This window comes from Populus alba, chromosome 12 (genome assembly GCF_005239225.2).
Source record: "Populus alba chromosome 12, ASM523922v2, whole genome shotgun sequence".
In the NCBI taxonomy this organism is placed as follows: domain Eukaryota; kingdom Viridiplantae; phylum Streptophyta; class Magnoliopsida; order Malpighiales; family Salicaceae; genus Populus; species Populus alba.
This window is the reverse complement of record NC_133295.1, coordinates 12484169-12506635: the sequence shown is the minus strand read 5'-3', so window position 1 is coordinate 12506635 and position 22467 is coordinate 12484169. Positions and strand designations below refer to the sequence as shown.

The following is a 22467-nucleotide window of genomic DNA, read 5'->3' as shown; positions in this document are numbered from 1 at the left end:
TCTAATTATTACTATACATAATTTTATAATTTATTGAGCGTTTAATGCAATTAATTTTTAGCTACCAAGATTTAAGGGAAGTTATTTTGCTTCTATAATTGTATCTATTTTACTAACTTAACCCTTATCTCTAACATCCTTCATGTAACTTGAATCGTATTTTATTTTCCTTTTGAAATGAAAAAATGATAAAAACAAAAAACAAAAAAAGCATGTGGAAAAAAAAATCATATATAACTCAAATAAATAGAGCATTTGTGCAAGTGCAGAACAAATTTTATAGTGCTCAAAGAGGATTTAGTAATATTTTATTAGTTATTTTTTTGAATCCATTTTGAAAAAAAAAATAGATACAAAAAAAATAAATTTCATGACCCATCAAAAAATAAAAATTATTTATCTCTTCTACTTATATATATTCATAAAATTTCTCATGCAAGTACTTAAGACAATAATGGCTATAATACATTTTCATGTAAAACAATATTTTTTAAAAAACATAAAAATAATTATAAACTCAATACTATTAATGAGTAATCACGCAATTTTCATTATGACATTTACTCACAAACTTTGCATCTATTAATAACAGCCGTTATATAACATAACAACCATTGTTTATTAATGAAATTCCAGAATCAGATCTCCTCAGAGCACTCCAGCCTTCCTTCGCCCGGGAATGGTGACAGTTGTTGCCTGCCTTGCGCAGCTTCGCTTTGAGTCCTTTCCTCTCTAGTCTGACCTCGCCCAAAGGAACGTGTAGGCCCAATTGTTTTGGGTTCGGATCCTTAGAGTTGGATTCTCGCCTCAGTATAACCCAATATAATTTTGAGCCCAGCTGCATCCGGACACATCATTCTTGGTCCTGCCCCCAGCAGGATCCATTTAAGTTGGGGTCTGCTTCCGTTTTGGTTCCTGTTGTGACCAGGATCTTTTAGCGTTGGGTCATGCTCCTAACAGGATTTATTAGCGTTAAAATTTCAAATTTTACTGAGTATAGATTCTTGAGTTTGTCATCACATCAAAATAATATAAAAATATTAAAAAAAATATTAATTTAAAATTAAAAAAAAAAATTGATACTCGTGTATAGGACTCTCGAATAACAACCACCTTGTAGTCGTTAGTTACCGGATCAAATCCAAATCCATAACTGTCATCATAATAAAGTGGAAGACTCGACTTATAATGTATTTTCTCAGGTAGAAGCTTGAATTCCTTGGTCGCAGGATTCCAAAGACCACTACCACTACTATCTTCGCTGTCTACATAAAATATTCCATTGCAAGGACCACAAAGACGTCCTTGGATAGGTGGATCAAGCCCCTGATGTGATAAGTCTGTGAGTGATTCGTCTTGGTACAACTCAATCAACTGGGAGCAAGTAAAGTGAGCTAAGAGATGACCACTCTTAATGTTGTTGTAGAGGTAACATTCTTACAAACCAATTATAATGCTTGACCAAGTCCTTGCCCTATCATTATGCAACTCCGTTTTCCCCTCACATTCCTTTCTTGCAGCTAAGATCTCTTCCCCTAAGGCAAAATAAAAATAAAAATAAAAATAAAAATTCATATCGCAAGGATGTTTTCCATTTCCATTACGTCAATCATTTCCTTAAAGTTCAAGAACCGACAATGGGAACTCTCTGTTTGTTTTCTTTTGTCTTGCAAACTCACTGTCATGCCCAGCGATGAAGTTCCCTTTTGCTTGCTTTGATTCTATGTTTCGTACCCCTTTTGCCATTTCCTATGCTTTCTATGAGCCCTTTTCTTTACCACTGTTTGTAACACACGCTGTTCCCAACTCCCCATGTGCTCCATAGCAAAACGCCTCCTTTCTTTGTTTTGTGCAATTAACATTTAATTTCTTCTACTTTTGATGTCTAATATATGAGTGGATTAATATGATAAATTCATCCATTTTACAACGACTATTTTTAAGCGAGTAATTATTATGATGTACTTAGGGCTAATTTAGAAAAGAAGTGGCCTTTTCAAGGTTATAAAGTATAGCTTCTGAAAGTAACATACAAAAATGACTGTAATATTAGCTTTAAAAGTATTATCAAACCCTTAAAAATCATAATCACAGCTAAAAATTAAAGTCACAGTTAAAATAATAATTCCCAAATGAGCACTTATTCTATCATAATCCACTTTATTACTTAGACTTGATTGAATAGATCAAGCCTTTATATATTATATATATAGTAGTAATAAATTCATTGATATACTAGATTAATTAGTTTGATTTATATAAGTTAGTAATACACTTGGACTTGGCAGTCGGCAAGTCCAAGGTGATAATCAGGTAAGTCCAAGAAACTTGGACTAGGCACTTAGCCAAGTCCAAGGTAGCGTCGATGGGCGTGGAGGTGTCCAGGTCCAACATCGAGGTGGATGTGGACGCGTCCGGATCCAACATGGGATTGAGAGTGGACGCGTCCGGATCCAACATGAAGTTGGACATCACATCTAGACCCAACGTGGGGCTGGGCACGAAAGTGTCCAAGCCTAACATGAAGTTGGGTGCGGACGCGCCTAGGTCCAAGTAAAGTTGGGCACAGTCACCCCCCTCTCTAACATAGCATTGGGCGTCGGGAAAAACATAATTCCATCTTGGGTTATGATTTTCGTACGTTATCTTTTAAATGGGGTTGATTTGAGAAACCATGAACCATAAAAAAAATAATTATGAAAAAATAATTATTTTTATCACATGTTAACCCGTAAAAAACCGTTGAGGGCCCAAAACTGTGTGACCAAGCAATTTGGAAAGAGGACTAATTTTTCCACTTATAAATGGATGTCCACGCCCGAATAGCCTCACCATCACCAGCCTTCCCTTGCTGCAGCCTCTACTCTCTAGGCCAATCACCTTTTTGCTCCATCACCAGCCGTCCCCCACTGCACCAACAGCTGCCATCAACCCCGATCTCCCTCTCCCTCATAAACCCAACCCAGCCACCAGTAGTCCTCGGTTAACCTCCCCTCTATCCGGCCACCATTTCCTCATAAACCTCGGATTTGTCCGCCTTGTTGTTCTAGCTCCTCCTCCATTTCCAACTGAAACCATCGACCACAGCCTCTCCCTCTCTTGACTACGACCAAAAATATCACCAGCATCTCAACCATTTTTCCCTCCACTGCCACTCGACTCAGCAAAAACCCAGTCATGCCAGCAGCCTCTTGGTCTTACCGCCGGCTACCTGAAATAGAGAAGAAGAAAGCGAAACCAAAAGAGAGAGAAAAAAAAAAAAACAGATCTGTAAGGAGAGAAGCAGGTCAAAAAACAAGAAGGAAAGGAAACCAAAACTTGTTGTTGCGTCTTTTCTTTTTCAGGTATCCATCAGTGACACCGCTGGCACATGAAAGGAAGAAAGGAGGAGATCTATTCGATCCCCTCATTTCTCACATTACTGGCGACGACATGTGAGATGAACGCGCTGTCACTGTATCCGCGACCCAGAATTTCCAACACTGTTCCCGAGTCCCTTTTGTAATTTTTTGATGTTGAAATGTGTATTTAAATTATTGTTAGCATTTTAAATTTCTGTTGCATTGTAAACCTTTAATTGTGGGTGTGAGTAAATTATAGTAAAAAGAGGAGAGTGTGTGCACGAGTTTGTTTGTTTGTTTTGTTTTTTTTTTTTTTTAATGTTTTTGATAAAAAATAATGAATAGAAATAATTGTTTTAATTGGTATATGGTCAAATATTTAAAAAATATAGAAAGTCACATTGTATTTCACAATTAAAATTCAAGTATATATTTTGGGACATATATTTCAAAAAATACCAAAATATGTTTTTATCTTGAACATCAACACTGCTCAAGGAACCATACTTGAAAGCTTACCACAAGACAAAACAAGCTCCTGTACATTCATACAAAATACTAAGTCAAAATAATTTTTATTTATCACTCAATTTTAATATATTCTATGAATATCCAGATTTTCCAGCCTCATGGGTTTCTTACAAGTCTTCCACAACTGTGAGCCCCTATCATTGCAACTTCAACATTCCAGACTATTCACGAAAATTTATTTTATTTTTTTATGTTTTTTAAAATAATAAAATATTGAAAAAGATTCTGACTGGAATATTTTGTTGGCTAATTAAACTATCTAGGAAGCTACATGAGAGTTGGTCACTGGTATTAGCATGAACATAGTGTGTTTACAAGTATGACTACCTCTACTCAAGAGTAATTTTAATTTTAGACAGTATCAGCAATCCTTTGTTATAACAAGTAACCGTAGCTCTTTGAAATGCATCTAAACCTTTCAATTAGCACTCATCAACAAGACTACAAAACAACCTTTCAATTAGCACTCATCAACAAGACTACAACAGTCTAAAAGTAGAAGCTTTTGCTGCCTAAAAATAAAAAATAGTAACATATTCACTTCTTAAAGATAGGATTAGATCAACAGCTTCGATATTGCAGAAACAGTCCCACATGCAATTGCAGAACTTGAAGAAGATAGTTGCCTAGCATTATAAATAAAGCTTATTAATTAGATTTGTTGCACTTGGTAAAATAGGTTAGAAATGGGATTGCCAGCTTAGTTTTTCTTTGTTTCATCATATTTCTTCTCCACCACAATTCCTCCACTCTAGTGTTTCAAACCATTTACATGGAATGACGTGAGTTTTATTAGTGCATACTTTTATTTCAATCAACCTTCTCTTACCTTCTTTCCAAAAGCATTTTACTCCAAAACCAGTTGTATCAAATTTCTTCTGAAAAGCTTCTTCAATTGTAGACCTTGAGTAAAATCCATCGGCTTTAATCTAATTATTTCCCAGCACTGCAAGCACATCGACTTTTATTTTCATATACAAGGCTTTTCTGAAATACTCTTTAGGGATGAAATCGGTACAACTTCCATGTCGGTTGTATTCATGATTCCAAAATCTATATTGGTTGATGTCAGTTGCTTCCCTTTTAAGATTTGGCCAATGCTGCAACATCTCGTTGTGGAAGCGGAAGTCTTTTGATTGAAATTGTGTCACACAGACATTTATCAAATATTTAACATCTAATGATATGCAAAAGAATATTCTCATTTTACTTAATAACAATTTAGATTTTACATTGAAACTTATTAGGCAGGTTATTAAAAAAAAAATAACAGGCCAAGTCAAAAAAAATTTAATTAACTTCTTTTTTTGTTAAAAAAGAAGCTAAAGAAATTGTGACTTGCCAAGTATCTAACACTTTGACTACCGCAATTTTGAAGAGTTTGTCCCTTCTCATTAACTGGCCACCAACCATGCAGGGTAAAGGTGCTTGGAATGGGTGAGAAGCGACATCTATTCTTTGAGCAAAACCATACTAACCAAGTATGAACCAACCAAAAATGTGTTTTAGTTGGACAAACAACTTTATTTTGAATGGTATCACAGCTGAGTTTTCCTTTTTCTTGAGTCTCTGGAAGATTAATAAATTAATTCAAACACCATATTATTATCTCTAAAAGGCAAAGTAAAAGACAAACATTGAATACTGAGGTTAATGAAAAAATATGTATAACTAGTACTAAACTCACGAGAGACAATGACATCTCTTAGGATGAATGCATGTGCAAGAACCACAGATATTGTGAGTATTGCTGCAAATAGTACTAAATTCTTTATTGGCTCCTTTCTCTGTGGAGAGATTTTCTTTTCTTTTCTTACTGGGCCCTTTGAGGAGAGTTCTCATTTTTCTTGTCTTTTCTTGGAGGGGAGAAGGGCTTCTTTTGAAATAGACTTCCTTTTATTTTCTTGATAGGCTCATTGGGGACATATTTCATTTTCTCTTCCTTTCTTGCTAGGGAGAAGGCTCTTTTTGGGGGAGATATTTTCTTTTCTTTTCTTTTCTTGCTGGGCTTTTTGGGGAGGGATTTCTTTTCCTCTTCTTTTCTTGCTTGGGAGAAGGCTTTGTATCAGTAAAACATAGAGAGACAGAGAGAGAGAGATCACGTGCTAAAAAAAGAATCGGCACATTTATTTGTTGTGGGCATTGGTCAGCAAGGAAAATCTGTTTCAAATTCGTGACATTAACATATCTCTGCGTAGCTAAACAATAATTTTTGAAATGTTATATTACAAGATCATTTTTTTGTTACAATTCTATCAACCAAAACGCTCCTCCAAATAAAACTGAAAAGGAAAACAAATGAAGTCTTGGCTAATTCTAAAAAATAAGAACGCTCCTCAAAGGGCCCAACAAGAAAAGAAAAGGAAATCTCTCCACAGAGAAAGGAGCCAATAAAGAATTTAGTATTATTGGCAGCAATATTCACAATATCTGTGGTTCTTGCACATGCATTCATCCCAAGAGATGTCATTGTCCCTCGTGAGTTTAGTACTATTTATACATATTTTATCATTAACCTCAGTATTCAATGTTTGTCTTTTACTTTGCCTTTTAAAGATAATAATATGGTGTTTGAATTAATTTATTGATCTTGCAGAGACTCGAGGAAAAGGGAAACTCAATTGTGATACCATTCAAAATAAAGTTGTTTGTCCAACTAAAACACATTTTTGGTTGGTTCATACTTGGTCAGTAGGGTTTTGCTCAAATAATAGATGTCACTTCTCACCCATTCCAAGCACATTTACCCTGCATGGTTGGTGACCAATTAACAAGAAGGGACAAATTCTTCAAAATTGCGGTAGTCAAAGTGTTAGATACTTGGCAAGTCACAATTTCTTTAGCTTCTTTTTTCACAAAAAAAAAGTTGATTAAATTTTTTTTGACTTGGCCTGTTATTTTTTTTTTTTTAATAACCTGCCTAATAAGTTTCAATGTAAAATCTAAATTGTTATTAAGTAAAATGAGAATATTCTTTTGCATATCATTAGATATTAAATATTTGATAAATGTCTATGTGAGACAGTTTCAATCAAAAGACTTCCGCTTCCGCAACGAGATGTTGCAGCATTGGCCAGATCTTAAAAGGGAAGCAACTGACATCAACCAATATAGATTTTGGAATCATGAATACAACCGACATGGAAGCTGTACCGATTTCATCCCTAAAGAGTATTTCAGAAAAGCCTTGTATATGAAAATAAAAGTCGACATGCTTGCAGTGCTGGGAAATAATCAGATTAAAGCCGGTGGATTTTACTCAAGGTCTACAATTGAAGAAGCTTTTAAGAAGAAATTTGATACAACTGGTTTTGGAGTAAAATGCTTTTGGAAAGAAGGTAAGAGAAGGTTGATTGAAATAAAAGTATGCACTAGTAGAACTCACGTCATTCCATGTAAATGGTTTGAAACACTAGAGTGGAGGACTTGTGGTGGAGAAGAAATATGGCTATAAAACAAAGAAAAACTAAGCTGGTAATCTCGTTTCTAACCTATTTTACCAAGTGCAACAAATCTAATTACTAAGCTTTATTTATAATGCTAGGCAACTATCTTCTTCAGGTTCTGCAATTACATGTGGGACTATTTCTGCAATATCGGAGCTGCTGATCTGATCCTATCTTTAGGAAGTGAATATGTTACTGTTTTTTATTTTTAGGCAGCAAAAGCTTTTACTTTTAGACTGTTGTAGTCTTGTTGATGAGTGCTAATTGAAAGGTTGTTTTGTAGTCTTGTTGATGAGTGCTAATTGAAAGGTTTAGATGCATTTCAAAGAACTACGATTACTTGTTATAACAAAGGATTGCTGATACTGTCTAAAATTAGAAATACTCTCGAGTAGAGGTAGTCAAACTTGTAAACACAGTGTGTTCATGCTAATACTAGTGACCAACTCTCATGTAGCTTCCTAGATAGTTTAATTAGCCAACAAAATATTCCAGTCAGAATCTTTTTGAATATTTTATTATTTTCAAAAACATAAAAAAATAAAATAAATTTTCATGAATAGTCTGGAATGTTAAAGTTGCAATGGCAGGTGCTCACAGTTGTGGAAGACTTGTAAAAAACCCATGAGGCTGGAAAATCTGAATATTCATAGAATAGATTAAGATTGAGTGATAAATAAAAATTGTTTTGACTTAGTATTTTGTATGAATGTACAGGAGCTTGTTTTGTCTTGTGGTAAGCTTTCAAGTATGGTTCCTTGAGCAGTGTTGATGTTCAAGATAAAAACATATTTTGGTATTTTTTGAAATTTATATCCCAAAATATATACTTTAATTTTAATTGTGAAATACAATGTGACTTTCTATATTTTTTAAGTATTTGACTATATGCCAATTAAAACAATTATTTCTATTCATTATTTTTAATAAAAAACATTCAAAAGAAAAAAACAAAACAAAACAAACAAACCCGCACACACACTCTCCTCTTTGTACTATAATTTAGTCACACTCACAATTAAAGGTTTACAATGCAACATAAATTTAAAATGCTAACAATAATTTAAATACACATTTCAACATAAAAAAATTTACAAAATGGACTTGGGAACATTGCTGGAAATTCTGGGTCGCGAATACAGTGACAGCACGTTCGTCTCACGTGTCGTCGCCAGTATTGTGAGAAATGAGGGATCGGATAGATCTCCTCCTTTCTTCCTTTCATGTGCCAGCAGTGTCACTGATGGAGACCTGAAAAAGAAAAGACGCAACAACAAGTTTTTGTTTCCTTTCCTTCTCGTTTTTTGACCTGCTTCTCTCCCTACAAATCTGTTTTTTTTCTTCTTTTGGTTTTGCCTTCTTCTTCTCTGTTTCAGGTAGCCATCGCTAAGACCAAAAGGCCGCTGGGTAACTGTGCCCAACCCCACGTTGGGTCTAGACGCAATGCCAACTCCATGCTGGATCCGGACACGTCCACGCTCAATCCCATGTTGGATTTGGACGCGTCCACATCCACCTCGATGGTGGACCTGGACACCTCTATGCCTAACAACGCTACCTTGATAGGATATACCCACAAAAAAGAAGGCTTTGTTAGCTTCTGAGAAGAAAGAAGAGATTTTTAAGCTTTAAAAATATTATCTTTACAGTTGAAATGTCGCAGAAGTAGTTAAGAGAGTTTTCTTTAAAAGAATTACAATAAATAGAGGAAGAGCCAGAGATATTGATAGGGAAGACCATACAAATCTGTAACAAGCTATGAAGGGGTCTAAAAATCTAGCCTAGGCTCTTTAGCCAGATATTCCCCTCTCTTGGCTGCAGCGGCTCTACCTGGGAAGACGTCTACAAAATCAGGAACGGGAACTGGATGGAAGGTTGCGCTAAAATCCACCTGCTTCCCTTTAGAGAGGTTGAAGAAATATAGGTTGGACATAGCTATGAATATCATATCTCCTGTCGTCTCGGTCAAAGCTGCTAAGCCCTAGAAAAACTCTTCAACTACTGAGCCTCAGAAAAACTCTTCAAATTACTTAAAGCCTCCAATTTAGCCTGAGAAATCTTATTCTCTTCCTTGGCAGCTGCCAGCTCAGCCCGTGTAGCTGCCAACTCGGCCCGCAGACTACTTTGGGAGTCCCTTGCTGCGAAAAGTTCCTCCCTTAGGGGAATCACCTGATTGTATGATAACTCGAGCGCTTTTTCCATGGAACTTAACTCAAGGGTAATACTTTGCACTTGGTCCTTCAGCCTAGAATAGGCACCCTTGATGCTTCAAAATTCAACCTCCACAACGTCTTTTTCCCCTTGGAGGCATTCAAAATTCAGCTTCTGTATGTCTCATACAATCCCTTTCTGTAGCCCAACACCTCCGGGAGGTAGCGTACATCATTAAAACCTGCCAAAGGAGGTTGTTAAAAAGAAGACACCACCTGACCAAAACAGAATAGCAGCAGTTTTTCCTTACATTAAAAGCCATTTGGCTAACTAAAGCCAAATAACGATGGAAGCTTTCATTAGACATCTCCGAGATGTCTACGGGGACAGTAAGGACCCTCTCCAGAGTGCTCATCGTCTAGAGGCCAGCCTCCCTAAGTCCAGTTCTTCCTCCAACCAGGGATTCCATGTATTGCCTCTCCTCGTCTGACAAGTTTGGAAAATCAAACAAATTACGGTGTAGAGCCAGCTGAGAGAAGACGTCCATAAACTCCCTTGGAGCAGCTCCGATGGAGGCACCAGCAGCTGAGAGAAGACGTCCATAAACTCCCTTGGAGCAGCTCCAATGGAGGTACCAACAGCTGCTTCTTCAGCAGTCAGGGCTGGGGTTTGAGGCAAGGGAAATATCGTTGCAAGGGCCTCTTTCTGCGGGGCTGGTGGCCGAGTGGCCACCTATGCCATAATTCTTCTCCTCTTGAAGCAGGTGGCAGCACCCGCAATTACTTCTGAATTCAGGCTTCCTTCCCTTGACAAGGAAACACCAGGACTATCTGCTTTGGGGGTTCCGGCCCCCATTGTTGTCTGCAGGCGGATAATGCCCTCAAGCGTAGGGAGTTCCCCTACCAACAAGGGGTAGTCTTCCCTCCCTTTTTCATCTCTGCCATCACCAGTGGCCTGAGATGAAGACCTCTCAAGGAGGCTCTTGACAGGAGGCATCCATAACGCCTCTCCTCCAACTATCAAACCTAGAGGAACAACAGGTTTGATTCTGAAACAGGCCAAAAAAGAAGAAAACCTAGTAGGATGGCTATACCTTTCAAAACTTCCCAGTAGTATCCCCTGGCCATCTTGTCGACTTCAAAATCGGTTTTGGTTGCATCCAACATAGCGCAGTTCTTTGCCTCTTCGGTGGTCAGACGAGGCTTTTTATTTACTTCTTGGGGAGGAGTCCTCCAATAATCAGAACATCCCCAGATTTGTTGCATTCCTCCCCGCCGAGCAATCGGCCTGGTGTATCGTATGACAACCCACCTCTCCCTCCACTTCTTTTGGGAGTAGGGCTTCCAAGTAAGCGTGTCCTTCGTGGCGCCTTGGTTCCTATTAGAAAAGGTGAAGAACCAACGCACGTCAATGCCACCATCCGAGCTGGCAACCAATAAGTAACAGCTCCTGAAAACATTCATAGTTGGCTCGAGCCCGACCATTCTACAAAACTTTTCAAAGGCAGACACGAGCATCCACCCATTGGGATGCAACTGTCCCAGGCTCAAATGGTAAAAGCTAAACACATCCCTCACAAATCCCTCGAGAGGGAAAGAATACCCCATCTTGTACATGCAAAGGGGGGTGATGATCTCAGAAAAGCCCCGAGAGGTTCCCTCGGTCAGTTTGCTGATACGCTTGTCAGGGAGAGGCATCTGGGCAATGTACTCATCGGGTTGGTGGCGAGCCATGAATTCCATGTCCGTCACACAGATGTTACTAGGGACGTCATCCTTGGGTGTTTGAGGCAACCTCCCTCTCTCCTTAGGGTCTCTCGCGGGAACAGAGTGGGGACTCCGATTGCTCCCCTTCTCTTGAATAACACATGAAGGGGAAGCAGGTGAGCTCCTAGGAGAGGATCTTCTCACCTCCCTATTAGAGGACACCGCCAATGTAGCATCACCCCGAACCTTTGGACGTAAACTAAGGGACCTATGTGCCCTTTTACTCTTCTCAGGTTCTAGCTGGAACCTGAACTCCTCGTCAAAAGTTAGAGCATTCCTCCTTCTTGAACGGAGGCTAGTGTCTTTGGGCTCCATTGATTCTGATTGAAAAAGGTCCTTTAAAATTTTTTGAAGATGTTTGTAAGGATTTTTCTTGGGTCAAGGAAGACCTGGCTTGGGTTTTTTCGGCGAATGCAATTTCTTCTATTTTAACAGATCCAAAGAAGAAGTGAAGGAAGGAAAAATGTATAGAACCTTTCAGTGTCCTGACATATCTCAAAAGGGCTAAAGGACATCATTAACTGCTAGCCGTCATTTCATTCCCCGAAGACAAACTTGCTACCCGTAGAAAGTAACCACTTGGACTTTAGGTCCCACCAATGCCAAGAGAGAGGACTAAACAACTTATAGGGAAAATAAATAGGGCTCTCATGCTACGAGTAAAGACTTATAGCGAGGGTGACTAATGGATTATGTGGGGCCACTGATGTATCGACATTTATTACTTTTGTTTGTTTGTTTGAAACTGCTTCCCAAAGAATTTATCGAGACAAGGCAGACACGCGTACTCTAGGCCAAGCCGACCTCAGAGTCCAGTCTCCCGAGAGTCTGGCATGATGCCAGACCCACCTCCTCCTTGACCCCTCTCCCCTGGTCTCAGCCAAACACTAAGCCCAATATCCCCACTGGTTTGTGAGATGCTAGACCCCTCTCCCCTAGGCTCAGCAAAACGTTAAACGTAGGTGCCCGTGAGTCTGGCTAGATGGATAAAATATGTTTTTTGTTGTAAAATTAGATACAATGAGCAGAAACAAACTATTGTTGTAAATTATAAAAACTATTCCAAGAGTTTTTTTTTTCTAGTGTTTATATAGTGACATTTGTATCTTTTTATTGTATCTAATTTTGCAATAAAGGTTCTGGTGATTCCACCATATTGTCATAGTTACAACACTGATTTTTGAAAAGAGAAATGAAGTTATTGCCAAAGGTTAAATTCTAGGTCCACGTTTACCTGGGGTTGGAGGAATTATTTATCAGGTTGATGGATCGGTTTTTATTGTTTTTTGTTTTTTTGTTTGTTAGGAAAAGAAGGCTATTGAAAGAGGAATTCTTCCCTTGCTCCAATGTGCCACCCTCCACAAGGATGACCGTGAGAGGGTTGCCACCCCTCTTATCTTCGCTCAGACATGAACTGAGCCCATACGCTCATAAATTAATTCCATAAGGTCTTGCAAATGCCAGACCCATCTACTCTGGGTCTGGTGAGATGTTGTTACAACAATTAAAAATAAAAGAGCTGTTGGGGAATTAATGTGTTGTAGCAGTTTTAAAAACTTTTAAAATAAAAGAGTTGTTAGGATTTTGTGAAGGTTAGAAAATTAATTCCAAGGAGAGACGATCATCAAACCCAAGTATTTTGAATCTAGCACGTTCGCCAGACCCATATCTGGCTTGAGTGCCACACCCAAGGGTCTTGTGTTCACTATATAACACGTTCCTAGACCCATATCAGAGTTCATTATATAAACACTACATAAAAACCTTTTGAAATACTATTCATATTTACAACATGTCGTGCATCTCACTAAACATGTCTTGGCCTCTAAATTCGATATGAAAGATATTGGTGAAGCTTGTGTAATATTGGGTATTAAAATTATAACAAGGGATAATAATATAAAGATAACACAAGAATATTATGTAAAGAAACTTAGCAGTAAGCCAAGCGCAAAGTAACGTGGATTTAGCATGTTTACCAATAATATTTTTGGTCTGTTTTATTATTATAAGAACCCATCCACATTAAGATGTTTGGTATTTGTGTCTTTCCTTAAGATAATTTTGGTTGTTTTATTATATTGTTGCCAACTTGAGATTGTCTAGATTAAAGGCACAAGTTTCTCAATTTCAGTAGCCTAACCACATTTGTAGTCTTAAATTGTGTCATCAACTATATAAGGTGACCTAGTACTCTTAATATTCCTTAATTGTTTTATTATTTTGCATTTTTGTTGAGTGTTCTCATAATAATATGATACCTTCAATTAACCCTGCCGCCTCACTAAACTAGGGGAATTTTGGATTTTTTTTTGGTATATTTTAATGCTAGGCGGCAGGGCCCAACTCTACCAAACTACCACGGAAAAACAAATCAAATGCCAATCAAAAGGCAAGCTAAAACTACACACATAGCAAGCAGCATCATTGAGCTATAACAAAAAAAAGGTGCAAAGCAGCATCCACGTAACTGCAAAAACTGAAGCTCATTGATGAAATTAACATCGGAGAAGGACCACATTCAGAACTAAAACCAAGATTCAGAACATAAAGTAAAGCAATAAGATGAGTCAAGCATGGGCTGTCCAAGTTCTTAAAGGTTTGAAAGGGCCACAACAAAAGAAGCTTCATTGAAGAAACAATGGCCGATAAAATTAAGGAAAGAAGGGCAAGATACTGCTCCCAAACAAAGAACACAAAGAAAAGTGAAATGGACAGCGCTGGAAAACACACTTAGTTTCTGTAACTCTCAGGACCACACCAACTCGGAATCCACACCAACTCGACTGATGCCTTTAGTTTTTTTTGTTTTTGTTTTTTTTTATATATATCTTTGATTCTGGACTGTACAGTGTAATCCACATTGAAAAGGCTGGTGCCTTTTGTTTGTTTTTGTTTTACTTTTTAATTATTATTTTTTAAAATTTTGGTTTGTTTATGTTATTTTTTTTTCTATTTAGTTATAAGACTTTCATGACATGGATCTCATGTTTGATGGGTTAGCCCAGTTAATTCAAACTTTTTTTTTCTTCATTAGTTTTTTTCTCTGTATAGGTTTTTTCTTCTTTGTTTTTCCCTTTTTAACTAAATGTTTTTAATTTAGTTTGTTGATATTAAAATTCTTTCTATTTAGTTATCAGATTTTCATGACACGGATCTCAGGTTTGACGAGTTACCCAATTAATTTAGATTTTTTTTTTCTTTTTCTTCATTAGTTTTTTTTCTTCCTATAGTTTTTTTTTCTTTTAACCCAACTAGTTTTTTTTTTCTTTTTTTTTTCCTTTTGCTTTGTTGCCTTTTTTATGCCTTTGACTGTGGACCGCACAATGCAGTCCGTAGTGAAAATTGATGCCTTTTGTTTGTTTTTGTTTGTTTTTTCCTTTTAATTAATTGTTTTCGTTTATTTTGGTTCGTTAAAGTTATTTTTTTTTTCTATTTAGTTATCAAACTTTCATGACATGGATCCTGGGTTTAACGGGTTAGCCCAGTTAAGTCTGGGTTAACCCGTCATTTTTTTTCTCTATTTAGTTATCAAACTTTCACGACACGAATCCAATGTTTGACGGGTTAACCTGGTTTGAAGGGTTAACCCAATTAATTCAGATATTTTTCTTTTTCTTCATTAGTTATTTTCTTCATGCTGGTTTTTTTTTTCTATGATTTTTTCTTTTTACTTTTTACTTAATCTATTTAATTATCACAATTTTATGAAACGACCTTGCAACCAGACCCACATCCAAGGCTATTGGGTCTGGTATTGCAGCCAAACTCACTTAAACTTGGATCATGCAAATTTAATATTATTGTTAATATTATAAATATTACTCTTAAGTTAGGTGTTGCAGCCAAGCCCAAGACTCATGGGTATAACTTTGCAAAAATACCTAACACTTTTAGATCTTAGCTTTTTTTCATATTTTTTATACAAAAAAAATTGACCTGCGGAATCGTGCGGGTCATCTAACTAGTTATTATTAACTATAACTAAAACTTATCAGTGTTTTACTGTATCGCGGGCTACTGTGTACATGAGTGATGTCGCACCCAACATCTTGGCGGTCCTAAAAATAATCTTCATTATAGAAAAAGAACAGATTTCTAGCATCTGGTTCTGGTTCTTTTAAGAGAAAATGTCTTGTTTAAGGAGTCGCCACCTGGTATTGTGGTCACTAGGAACCCTAACTGGTCAACGGAGATTCTATAGTTCGGGACTGATTACGTAAAAGAAAAGATATTATCACCCCTTAAACGTTCTGCCTAAGGCAAACTGCATTGCTGGTTTTGTCTTAAATTGCTAAATTTTTATTGGTTTATGCTTTGATGGTTTATTCACAATATTCCTGACTCTGACGCCAATAAATATTCGAGCTCGAATAATTCCAACTCTGGCGTTGGTAAAAATTCATATCTACGAAAAATAAATTAGATCAATATTTTTTATTCCCTACTCTAGCGTCAATGAATAAATAAATAAAAATAAATTTATTATTTAAGCATGCACATATTTTTTATTTTTCTAGCTAAATAAAATAAAATACAACGAATAAAAATAATATAAATTTAAACAGGTATTTTTATTCCTGACTCTGATGTTAGTGAATAAACCAATAAATTTACATTATTTTTATTCATGCATGCATATTTTTTATTTTTTATTTATTTTTTCTACATTTTTTATTTATTTTTCTGTTCTTTTATTTTTTTTTATTTTTTGGGGCTGGACCCAGCTGGCCCAGCCCGGTCACTTGCCCAAGCCAGTGACCCGGCTGGGCAACATAAAGCACGCGTGAATTAAATCACGCGTGCATGTGCAGGTAAAGGGAGTGAATTAAAATGAAAAGTGGGGGAAGTGAAGCCTACTTACCTGGTTCTGGAAAAACCGAAAGCAGTAGCAACGATGGTGCTGGTCACGGTGGCCTTCCTCTGCTTAGGTTCTTCCCTTCTGCTTGTCTCCTCCTACCTTTTATGCTCACTGTTTTCTCTCCGTGTCCTGCGTCTCCTGTCTCTTTTCTTCGTCCTCCGCTCGTGGCTTTTTTTTTTTCCTTAGCCTCCTCTGTTTCTTTGAGAAGAAACAGGGGAAAAAAAGTCTGCTCCTTTCTTCTAGTCTCCTGCGTCTTCTTCCCCTTTTCTCCCCAGTTTCTCTTCCTTGTTTGTGTCTCTGCCCAGTCTTCTCCGTTCAAGACGAAGACAATGGTGGTAAAAGCACGAGGATTTGCTGCTGGTTGAGGGACCAAAATTTTCCCCGGGTTCTGTCTCTCTTCGTCTCCTCTTTTTTTGTTTCAGTCCCTCGGATCTGCCCTCTCTTTCCTCTGGCTTTATCGTGTTGCCCCCCTCTTTTTCTTCTTGCAGTCCTCTCTTTTTCTTTCCTGCAGTCCCCCAGTTTTTTCTTCCTCCTCCCTGGGTTTGTTTTCTGCCCCCGCATGCATGGACTATCTCTGGCTTTTATAGCCAGAGAAGAATGTCGTTTCTTCAAGCCATAAATTGTGTTAATTGCAGGTGTAATGGTGGGAGCGGCGGTGGGCGCCCGTTTCAGTCGGGAAGAAGATGAACAGCAAAGGGAAAACGGCGCCGTTTTTGTGTTTAATGGCTATTTTAACCATGCATTTGCTTCCAAAAAGAGAATTAATGGCACCGTAGTGCAAGCCTGTTAAGATGTTAAGAGCATGCCAACTGAAAAGGCACGAAATCCCACCATCGACAATGAAAGCTAGCAAATCCACAACTTCAAGCAAGTATTCAGCGAGCAGTGTGCTTCGATGAAGCTAGTGGTTGATTTACCGCTGAAGGTGATGAGCCCAAAGGAATCAGAGCATTCAAGAATGGAGTATGTGGACTCAGCCCTGTTGTACAAAGCAAAAGAGAGATGCACCAGAATGCAAAAGCACTACAGGTCCCAGGGGCTCTCTGGAACTTGATATTTTCTTTTCTTCTTCAATTTTTCCCACCGTAGCTTGTAATCTTTTGTTTGGTCTTCCTCCAGGCCCGAGAACTTCACAGGGATGGAAAAGAGAGATATCATCAACTGTTTCCAACAACTCAGAAAGTAAGACTCCATCCACCAGCAAAACTGTCAGATAAATAAAAGGGAAATAAAATGTTTTCAGGTGAGTTACTTTCATGTGTTTTTCCTTGAGTTAAGTGGACCTTACAGCACATGAATGTATGGAGTTGGAGTGAAAGCACTGAACAACGACAAATCCACATACAAGAGCTTTTTTCATTTGTCCGATTAAGAATTACTAAGATAAGAGCCGGCTTCCATTGGAAATGTCCTAAGAAAATAATGAAGGGTGTGGGGAAAACACTGTTTATCCACACACATTTCACTATAAATTACACTGTTTATCCATACTCATTTCACTGTAAATTACAGTGTTTCCCTTCTTTTTTCAATTCTTTGTTTTTTGTTTTTCATTTCGATATCTTACTGCTTTTTTTTTCTTCTTCTGATTTATCCTTTGAAATTGTGTTTAGTTGGAATTGAGAATTCATCCCTCAATTGCATTAAATGATTTTTTCTTTATTTAAAATAATTGAAGCTAAGAGGATTAGATTTAAACAATAGACAAGTATTCAATCTTCCACGGACATGTGAAAGATCTACCATGTTTGTTTTGTTTTGGTTACTCAATTTCTTCTTTTTATCCTTTTTATTTGGGATTAGATTTAATAATGTTTTTCGGTTGCCTAAAAATAAAGATTTGTGATGATGAGAAAAAAAAAACCCATCAATATCACTCCAAAAGTTGTGCAATTCAATAAATATTAAATAGGTATTTAAGAAGGTTTAATTTAATTATGCATAAAAAAAGCTCTAAATTTTCCTCCAACCCTTTTTTCTTAAAATCAAGAGTCCATTTTCTTTCTGTAACTTGTTAATTTATTTTCAAGAAGTAACTAAGAAATTCATTTGTAATTTGCAATAGTCATGATAATGAAGTTCATTTTCTTCTTTTTTTGAGGAATAATGATGTGCTTTTTTCTTTTTTCCTTTTTGCAAGAGAAGTATTGCATCTCAATGTTTTACCATGAATACAGAGTCTCCATTAGAGTTTTCGTTTTATTGAGTTATTAAAAAGGAAAAACTAGATAGCTTTTGATTACTCAAAATTCAATGTAGCATTCAATCATTTTTCCTTGCACTGTCAAGCACAGGAATACTGGTAACAAGATCTGCGCCTTCTTTTTCTGCTATAAATTTCTCCCAATACACGGTATATTGGGGCCTGAGAAGCTCTAAATCCTGGCCAATCAATGCATTAATAAACCATGATTTTCTTGTCCAGACTGTATGCAATGAAATATATGGAATGGGTGGATTTCTTTGATTTGGTTGTCAACTGTGTTTTAAATGTTCCCTCTGCCCTGTAAAGCAGCATGATTAACCATAGGATGCTAAATACCAAGTTAAAAACTCACAAAAAAAATCCATTTTAAAAGGAACTTAACAAGCACTCCCTAAAGTATCGCGGGCTCCAAGATTGCCTTACCAATATCTGCCCACCATAAGGCAGTCTATGATATAAGAAACTTGTTCCAGGCTATCTGGTCCTAAAGGTTAGCCTCCAACTGCTAAGAAAGTCAACTCGCTATAGGTGTTTTACAAGGAGTTCCGCTAAGGGTACTCTAACCCAGGTGTCGGAAAAATCTGCTGAAAATGGCAACTTTTTTAATTCTGTAATTCTTGGACCTTAAAATGGCAAACAACTCGACTGAAATTCCCAAAACAAGTCCTCTCTATTGACTCTTTCCGGGTGTGGTTACCAACCTTTGAGGTAAAGGACCTTGTTTTACTACACAAGGTTTCATCCAGTTCAATTTATCTTTTGATTCCCCAATCTGTGGTTTAAACACAGAGCTGCTTCACTATAAATTTATGTTTTTCACGTGTATTATGTGTCACAGCCTCATTCAAATCCTCCCCCGTAGTTTACTAATGTCTGAAAAATTCCATATTTGCAGGTAGAATATCCACAAATCACTCATGATCAAGTTCCAACCTAAGATATAACCATTTTGAGGAAACAACTTTAATAAAAGATATCAACTAAATTCTCATTCTCCGACAACTTTCCCTTCGAGACATTCCTCTGCTCATGCTACATTCTGAATTATATCTTGGCATGCTCAAATCTGTAGCTTTCTTAACAAAGACTAGCCTATTAGGTTTCTGTAATGTTTTAATGTTGGATTGGAGAAAAAAAATTAATGCCATGTTCTGTGCAAATTGTCATTTATCATTTGTTTCTGATTCCATATTCAACCTTTTAAAATGTGCCATATAATTAATTCTTGCTTGCCTTTTTCCAAGTCACAAACTGATTCTCTTTGTTCAGTGCATGTAGGTACAACCAAAAAACAAATCTAGGTTCTAATACATGGACAGGATCGATGTCTAGGGAGGGACGGAAGAAGAGGCGCTTATCATCAGATGAATGCGAGGACACCAATCTTGAGGACATGAACATGCTGAAGTCCCAACTACAAGCTCAAAACACTAGCTGTAAGCTGGATAGGGAACAAAGGACGGGCCATAATGATAGCTTAGTCAGTGCACTCAATAAGCTCACAGATGCTTTAGTAAAAATTGCTGATAATGGTTCAAAACAAAGAGATGTTAATGAAGCTTCCTACATTGTAGTTGAGCATTATGACATGTTAGCCTGGATTTTGCTCCAGTTTCTTCTTCATGAAAATAATCGATATGATATGAATCAGACATAATATTTGTTTTTTTATTGAATAATTCTGCTCTGCTCAAATTTCAATAATAAATGAGCTCCCAGCATGAAGATTTGCTTGATAAATACTGTTAAAATTAGAAAAAGGATTAACAGGTTGCAATGCATTCTCTTTAAGAATCTCAAAGGCATAAGAACTACAATGCTAGTCACTCTCTTGTCATCTAGTTTACTGAAATGAAACATGTACAACGAATATCTTGCACAGAGAAGCAGACAAAAAGCTGAAAGGAAAAAAGAACAATGGCTTTTCCTAAAATAGCAATTGGTGTCATCAATTGATCACAGGGACAATTAAAGGATATTTAAGATGAACAAAAAAAATTTGCAAGTTGTATCAAATGTTAGATACATGGTCATCTAATATACACTTGAAATACATGCAGTCAAGGAATATAACGATGACAGCATAGAGAGAAAATTCAAGGCTCTACAAATTAGTAAGAAACTCCCTAACCATTAGCAACAGAGGAACTGCAATAATGGAAAAATTCAAATCTAACCTCTCTTCCATTTATGCAGGAATAGCTTCGATGAGTCTTGCAAAGTAGAACTGAGTAGTAATCAGGCCTCTCTTCCTTATTTTCCACCCAACCTTCTTCAAAGCCCTCTCTACATCTGCCTCTGCATGTAAATATGCTCTTGTAGCCTTTGAAGGCCCTGGAAACAACTCCCCTACTCTTTTTAACAGATCATAGTAAAATGTCTTCGGAGCAAAACTCAAAAGTAGTCGATTCTCAGCCAATGATGCAAGATGGGCGATCATCCCATCTGCTTTACTTTGTGGGTAATGTATCAGAACATCTAGACAGACCACTGTGTCATACTTCCCATTTAAACTCTCTAAATCCTTCACTTCAAATTTAGGCATCACCACCTCCTTTTCACTTCCTGCTTGAAGCTGCTCTTTTGCCTGCACAAAAATTCAAAACCAAGCTAGGTTTCAATAACATCTTCGGGAATCAATCAATATAATGTTTCCTTTTAACTTTATGCTGTTCAAGAATCAAAACCATGGTCCAAACTGCTAATTTCACATATGGTCACAAATACTTCAGACTGCCACGGTTGTGGCCTCTGTCCTACCATGACCGTGCATGTGTAAGTGCATGTCACAAGCGTTTCTGAAATTAGGCAATTGTCAGTTTCTTTCAATCTTTAGTTTGTAATAAGAAGTACACGTGCTGCTATTTTGTTAAGCTCAGGAGGTTGTTTAGTGAAGGTCTCTCTCCCTCTTTTCCCCTCTCTTCTTCTTCTATGGGCACTAACCCCTACCAGCCATGGCTGGCTTTGACAATGAACTCTCAAAATTCACCCAAATACTCCAAAGAGATTCCAGCAAGAACCTCTTCAATTCAGCATGTAACAGTACAACAACCATGATTGCACTCGCCACACCGGCGACTGTCCTCGCCATTCTTCAAATTGAATACACCAGAATCAGTCCTGTAAAATCCCCAATTTTAATTTTCTAAAACAACCTAAAAACCCCACTAAATCAAATCCCATTCATGACAACAAACCCATAATGTTATCCAGCAAAAACTCACCAGAACATTCACTTCCCTAATCCACAAAACCAAGCATCATTAAAGAGACACAAACCCACATTTCCAATGTAAAGCAGCATTTCAAGAAACCGTTAAAAACAGTTACACACTAACACAACCTGCCAAGAAAAGAAAAAAACAGAACAGAACAAAGAGCCAACAGCCACCGCTAACTCACCTGTTTCTCAGCCTCAGCCACCATGGCAGCCGAAATATCACTAGCATAAACAGCCGCCCCTTCTTTCGCCAAGGGTATGGCCAAACACCCAGTACCACACCCAGCATCACAAACACTTACACCCTCCAACGACCCTTCATCTTTCAACATCTTCAGCACATTCTCAACAGTCTGTGAATGACCAAGCCTAATATCTTTCTGCACTCTATTAACCTCATCAGTCTCTCCATAAATTTTTCTCCACCGTTGAAACCCAGAATTGTTGAAGTACTCCCTCACCACCTCCTTGTCTCCGCCGCCCACCTCTTCCGCCTGGAGGCGCCGCCGCCTTTCTGGGTCGGTGATTGATATGGCGGCAGCTAAAGCCGCCACTGAACCGCCTCCGATGACAGCCAAGGTGGTTCCGTCGAGGTCAGCGGCAGTGACGGCGGCGAGAGGCGGAAGTGCGGCGGTGGTGATGGTGGTTCTGGGTGGTTTTGGTTTATGAGAATTTGGAGGGAATATTCTTTGGTTGTTTAAAGGAATGTGAGAGAATATTGAGGATGTAAATGCCATTTTCTTTTTTTTTCTTTTTAAAAAAAAAATTTCCGGCCGGCGAGGAGACGGTGTTACGTGGAGATTGGGTTTGGGCTGTGGGAGGTGCTTGCGATGGTTTTTAACGTTTTGTTATCTTGTGGATAAGAAAAGTTATCAACTAGTCTTGATTTTTTTGGGCCCACTTTTAAGCATGGGTGTGTATTTTTTTATATTTTTTCCTTTACCT

General features: G+C 37.5%; 1 protein-coding gene across 8 annotated transcripts; it reads right to left on the bottom strand.

Annotated features, from left to right (window-relative positions):
• Positions 1–339: 339 nt before the first annotated feature.
• LOC118044607 (magnesium protoporphyrin IX methyltransferase, chloroplastic) lies at positions 340–22372 on the bottom strand. Of its 8 annotated transcripts, XR_012171341.1 has the most exons (4): positions 21705–22372; positions 20480–20889; positions 16100–17257; positions 340–915 (listed from the first exon to the last, which is right to left on the bottom strand). XR_012171341.1 is itself a non-coding variant. In XM_035052991.2 (3 exons), exons 1-2 carry the CDS (start codon positions 22257–22259, stop codon positions 20491–20493), a joined length of 954 nt encoding a protein of 317 aa, XP_034908882.1. In that variant the 5' UTR covers positions 22260–22372; the 3' UTR covers positions 2682–17302; positions 20480–20490. The 8 variants fall into 8 exon arrangements, 7 of the variants coding, with proteins under 7 accessions (XP_034908882.1, XP_034908880.1, XP_034908883.1 ...); XM_035052991.2 differs by lacking the exon at positions 340–915 and having other exon boundaries at positions 2682–17302; XM_035052989.2 differs by lacking the exon at positions 340–915 and having other exon boundaries at positions 2682–17257.
• Between the last annotated feature and the right edge of the window lie 95 nt (positions 22373–22467).